Source organism: Syngnathus scovelli, chromosome 7, assembly GCF_024217435.2.
Source record: "Syngnathus scovelli strain Florida chromosome 7, RoL_Ssco_1.2, whole genome shotgun sequence".
NCBI lineage: Eukaryota > Metazoa > Chordata > Actinopteri > Syngnathiformes > Syngnathidae > Syngnathus > Syngnathus scovelli.
In genome coordinates, this window is record NC_090853.1 from 9,308,524 (window position 1) to 9,314,728 (window position 6,205).

A 6,205-nucleotide genomic window follows, 5' to 3' on the forward strand; every position below is an offset into this window, starting at 1 on the left:
CACCCCACTCTCCACCCTTACCTTAATAGTTCCGTCCATTTTGCGCAACTTTCAATGGACTCCAACAGTATCCCAAACATGACACGCTCTTGAATTAATTCCAGCCCAGGTATGTGTGGCGCGGAGAAAGACACGTTTTTTCCCCCTATTTTTTTTCTTTCCTCCTAAATTTGGGAAGTGAAGTCACCGCCGCCGCTTGCTTGCTCGCTTGCTGCTGCTGCTGCTGCTGTTGTTGCAAAGGAAGGTTGAGAGAAGGAAGCTGTGTGTCACCCAAAAGCCCTGCCTTCAAAAAAAAAAAAAAAAGAAAAAAAAAAAAAAGCAGGATACTGTCCCGAGGAGATAAGCGGGCAAAACAATTGAGTGTTCACTCCGTTGTTATGTTTTATTTGTTTAAGCTGGGAAATATTTACAGGATGGCGGCCTGCTGTGGAACAATTTTACGTATTTTTTTTCTTTCCAAAAAATGTCACAAATTGGCGGTGGTGTGGCTATGATAATAATAATAATAATAAATGGTCAACCTTAATTATAATTCCACATATTTACTCAACATTTTTAACATATATCAAATCTTTTAACACATCATATCAGCAAGATCTGTTAAATTAAAATGTGAGCATGCGTGATAGAGAGATGGCTGGGCTTTAAATCACCTAAAAGATGACAAATCAGAGTGGTTGTTTCAATATTTCTCTGTCTTACAAGCCTCCACGTCAAGGTGAAGACTTCCCAGATAGGTCATAAATCACATCCATGCTATCAACATCCACAAAAGCTAAAGAAAAATCTGCTCTACACGTGTGTGGCGCTGCAGAAAATACAACCATTTGGATTTAGTTTTCAAATTTATCCTTTTTGCCATGTTACACTAACCTCTTGGCCAAAAGATGTTACATTTTCTCAATGGAATTCTGCTTGCGATTTTTTTTAAATGGTCTTTGAGATGAAAACATATTACACTTGTTACTTTTAAGCCCGTTTATATTCTATAGGAGTATTTCTCCAATCAAGGACAATTCATGAGGGCCATACTAACTGTATGAAGGTTTTCATAATTACATGGTGGGCCATATAAAATGCTCGAGGATAATATACGTCCCACATGCTGTAGGTTCTCAACCTCTCATCATGCTGTGATTATTATTATTATTTTTTAGAAGTTTATCCACTACACTTTAAATTCAATGTCAGCTTGTTGATGAATACTCTTTGCAGCCAGCTCAAAGTTGAGATCGCGCCACTGGCAGCAGGGCCGGTCTGTCTGCTCCCCTCTTGGGGGTCTGGCGAGGCTGACGGCCCCACCCTTGGGACCGCCACATCTGGATCCTGCTAAGGGTCAAGGCTTCTCCTGCCTGAGGCCAGCTCAGACTTGTATAATTAAGGGAGACACCTTGTTTAACTCTTCACTGACCAGTTTGATACCACCTCCCCCCTTTTAAGTCTCAATAATCGTATGTAGCTCATTTTTTAATCGTATGTTTTAGCTGTTTAGAGTTAGTGATGTCATCCCATGGTTGTTGTTTGAAACCTTCATTAAAAAGGTGACCTGAAACCTGCACGAAAAACATTTATTTTGTATGTAGAATAATAATAATTTAACCACATTCAATAAACCTGCACAATCCAAGCGCAGTAAGTTTATGTCTTTGCAAACGATTAAAGGTCAGATCAACATCTTTACTGTTGCATTTGCAGTGGTGTGGAACTCCACTGCATCACTGTTAACTATTTCTAATATTTGGGTTAGCTTATTTGGATACATAAAGGGGTCAAAATATTAGAAACACCTGTCAGTAAACACCTGTCAGTAGCCACCACTAGAATACTGTACATTATTTGGCACAGAGGCCCTTTTTAGAGCACTGATTCATATTTGCTGTCTGTATATTTCGCAGTCAATTGCTGTAGTAAATAAATCTAATAACATAGTTTAGGAAACAACATATGTCTTGCACTAAAACAAAAATATTTCTTAACCTGTTATTGTCCATCAATTGAGGAATTGTGGTTACAGCCCTTGTACCAGAGTCTGTGTTTAATAAAGTGACCACTGATAGAATAGCAAAAAAAGGGATTTCTCCAAGCAGACAAGATAACATCTTATACCAAAAACCGATTTCCTCTCCATGAAGCCTATTAGGGTGACAGGGGGTCCGGGCACTATCCCAATACCATAATGAATACAGTGGTAACAAACATTTTGCAAGGCCAATAAACAGATGCAAGTTGGTTTACTCAAGTAAACCACAGAACATCTGGATTGACGCTGAAAGGAGTCAGCCAGCAGACATTTTTTCCTCTGCACACATGCCACCAGACATGCATGCTGTGGTGCTCCTGCTTACAGGGGGGGGGGCTTCCACTGTATGGGCCATGTATGTCAGAGTTGGGTAGGGGTCACATGGACCCTCTGCTGTAGAAGGGGGTCTTGCTTTTACATCTGTTTCAGGCGTTAAGATCAGGGGTCCGCAACTTTTTTTTTTTTTTTTTTCTGGACCACTAACACCAAAGAAGCTCCCCAGTGGATTTTGAAAATATGGTCCTAAGAAAGGGTCGTTCTTCAAGATAATCTAGTCTGCTGATAAATCCCAACTGAAATCATGATTAAAAAACATAAATCTCTTCAGCTAGAGCAAATGATCTATGGTGAAGTATAGCGAGGTGTGGGCCAGCAGTGGCTGAGGACCCCTGGATGTGAGGCCGGAAGGCCAAACAAGCGAACATTTTCTTCAAGAGGTGGATTGAATACAAAAATAATAATGATGACAATAAAACAAAAAAAAACATTAGAGGAACCTACTAGTATTAATACAACTATGGAATGCTTGCAAATAATAGCAATGAAACATTTATTAAGAAAACACAATTATGTTACTTTATTTCTGTTTTGCATTTGTAGTATGACGTCACTACTTTATTTTATCAGCTTGTGGATGATAAAAGTAAAAAAAGTATGAATGAAATTAAAAATAATTTTTACCTTTTTCCTCAAAACAATCACGTAAAAAGACTACAGCAAATAAAACCCATGTTAGTATTATTTATATGTTAAATAATTTGTATTTTTTATTAAGATCTACCACATAAAAAGAAGACGACTAATAATGAAACATCACCACGATTTGTATTTGATCCTACTCAAATCATAACCGTCTAGCATAGCATACTGTACAGTGGGTGTGGATGCCATTCATTTGACTGCATGCACACTCATATTGTGGCCGCGTCCCGTCTGGAAGCCTGAGTCCAAATACCAAAGGGCCCCAAAGAGTGGCGTCGGCAGCACGTATGTGCACGAACTGTCTGGCCCCCCTTGCTCCAGGCCATAATTAATTTGAGATTTATTTTTATTGGAGAGTTCCAGTCTCGCTTGGCCTTAACCAAACAAAACCAAATGCTTGGACCGTGGAGTCTTTTGAAGGAGGAGGGGAAAGAGGGAGGGGGACATACGAATATCTTATAGTTCTGCCACATTCTGAGTAAAATCTCACTATGAGTGTGCAAAGCAAAAAATGTGAACTTGGCATTCAGCAAGAAAAGTGCCTTTCCAGTTTGTATTTTTTACAAATAAAACAGATTCACCATGGAATCTAATGTTTATTTTAAAGCAAAAAGAAATTTCCATCCTCTGTCATTCAAGATGAAAAAAAGACTCATTCTAAGCGTATTTTCTCACCAAACATTCCTACCTTTTCATTTCTTTAAAAACAAACCCGGAATGGTTCAGAATCCTCTTTAACCTTGGCAGGCTGAAAGGAGGTCTTATTCAAAAATATTTTTTTGCTTGGAAAAGAAAAATACTTGAGCAGTTGTTGTCTTTGTTTCATGTGAATGCTTGTGATTGTTGTCTTTAATTGGCCGCAGTACAATTGTGATGAGAGCCCGCTCGCAAACACACAGACAAGCTGAGGTTATTTATTTAACCCCTCTTGCTAATTTTAAAGGGGCTTAGTTTTTGCATTACAAATTCATACTTCAAATTATTGCATCAGATTAATTTTGACAAAAATATATCACTTTAGTATAGGCCTATGTAAATACTTTTTCTTTGTTGCTGTTGTTGTTTCAAATGTGATTAAACACATGGAGGAAAAGAATGAAAATAAAGAGAGACATAGGAGGCGGTGCAGTCTTACCTTGACGTAAGATGACGTGTCAGGGACGGTTTGGAACATGACTGTATACCTTGACCAGGGGTGCAGCAACGTGTCCAACAGCGAGTCCTGATGTTAAAGGAGTAAAAGAGAATTCATTGCATCACTGGCATTCCTAATGCAACGTGGTGCCGGTACATGTTTTGTTCCCTTTTTTTTAATGTCATCAACATGGATGAATTATTTGTGGTGGCCCATGGAAGAGGGGGGTTAGACGACCCGGGGCCCCATCTTGCATCCTGACCCCCTTCCCCCTCCGAGCCTGAAGCTTACCACATATTGAAACACTTTTCACTTTAATAAGTGCAGCTTACAAAGTCTGGGGGTGAAAGGGCACTCGGAGGACGGTGCATTTGAGTCCTCTTTTTTGCAACAGTTAGGAAGACACATTTATCCTTTAAATTGCCTGTTGATTGGATCTCTTAAATTAAAAAGTGTGCAATTAATGCAACTATAAACTCAATTAAGACATGCAATGGATGGGGGATTTGTTGCAATTAAAACTAATAATGTTAAATGAAGCCCCCACTCACAACACTAAAACAGGACTATTTATGATGCCTGACCAGCGATCATGCAGTGGGTAATGGCAATACACTTTTCCTTCTTTTACAGCCCAATTTCCCCAATCTGATGAGGTGTTGCTGTGTGCTAAATCGAAATTTTTTTCTGATCATCGGCCATTTTATTTCATCCTCCAAGGGCAGTATGACAAATATGATGCATGTATCAAACATATATTGAGGTTTCGGCGAAACTCAGAGTTGCACAGTCTGTGGCCCACGAGCCGGAGGTTACAAGCCCCTGCTTTAAATACATTTTTGTTGGCGAAGACAGAGAGTCACCCCCCTGCAAATGCATCCAATTTCTGCGCGGTAAAAAAAAAAAAAAAAAAAGGCGCACTGGAGCTGGGCATCTGCACCCAATTAGGCAGGGCAGCGCTGGTGAATAACGGCGTGAACCTTCCACTGAGACAGCCCCGTGGGCCCGTGGGCCGGGACCCCTCTAGTGTTACACTTTAAGCATCTTACTTTTGCTGTTATCCATCATGAGTCTCAGCTAATACACATTCCGTGTTGCTTCACACCCCACAAAGCGATTCAAAGGTGCAAAATGATTGAGATTTATAACAGAAATGATGAGCTGTATCATTAAAATAGAAAGTGCATGTATTTATGGTTTCAAATCGTTGTGCACCCTGCAGCATTTCCAACAGAGAATTTGTCTACTCACCTGTCCTCAATGCGTTTAATGCGCGCCGGTGCAGGAGGTGTTACTCCTCCTCCTCCTCCCGCTGCTCCACCTCGTTTACACACTTTTAAATAATTAGTTCCTGTCCACGAGAAGCTGTCCGTTTGTTTTTTCTTTGGAAGTTATTTTGTTCAGAGTCGCGCAGCAGTTGTATGAATGGAAATGTTTGCGAAATGAGAAAGAGGGCTGCGGCCAATGAGCAGCGAGAGAAAAACCTCCCCTCGTCTGCACCGTGAGGCCACCGAGCGTGAAATAAGCACGCACACACACGCACTCACATGCACCCACTCAAACAGCGACATAATTGTGCTATACGTGTTATGTAAAAAATCTTCTTAATGTTAAAATAAGTGTATTAACATACTTCAATTTTTATTTTGGTTGGTTCGCACCTTCAAAGTAAAAAATATAATTGCCATTAAATAACGAACAAATTCACAATAATAATAATAATAATAATAATAATAATAATAATAATAATAATACACCTGCAGCAGTTTCCAGAATTAAATAACTTCTAATACATTATATGAGATCAAACGAGAGTCCCCAAACGTGCCACCCCTGTGTGCTTCTGATTAACTCCAGATAAGATTGAGGTATTCTAGGTGTTCCAGATTTTTTTGCTTTACTTTTGAGGACCTTACGCCAAACTTCAATTCTTTCTGCAATGCAATACGAACATTAACTATCAGAAGTCATTATATCACTGATCATCAACTGGCTGCTCACGGGCCGAATCTGGTCCGTCCAATCCTGCCTGCAACTGGATTCCATAATTATGAGGATAAGAAATAAAA

The 6,205-nt window shown here is 39.7% G+C and overlaps 1 protein-coding gene across 4 annotated transcripts in view; it reads right to left on the minus strand.

The window, feature by feature from the left end:
* The window catches only part of fli1 (Fli-1 proto-oncogene, ETS transcription factor), a 28,164-nt gene extending 22,597 nt beyond the window's left edge, over positions 1-5,567 (minus strand). Inside the window, exons 1-2 of one of the 4 annotated variants that reach the window (XM_049726540.2) lie at positions 5,388-5,567; positions 4,137-4,223 (exon numbers count right to left, since the gene is read on the minus strand). In XM_049726540.2, the coding sequence (XP_049582497.1) occupies positions 4,137-4,175 (39 nt within the window). In that variant the 5' untranslated portion in view covers positions 4,176-4,223; positions 5,388-5,567. Of the gene's footprint in view, positions 1-21; positions 251-4,136; positions 4,224-5,387 lie in introns of those variants that run through there. The other 3 variants (XM_049726539.2, XM_049726543.1, XM_049726541.2) reach the window with 3 other exon arrangements.
* Between the last annotated feature and the right edge of the window lie 638 nt (positions 5,568-6,205).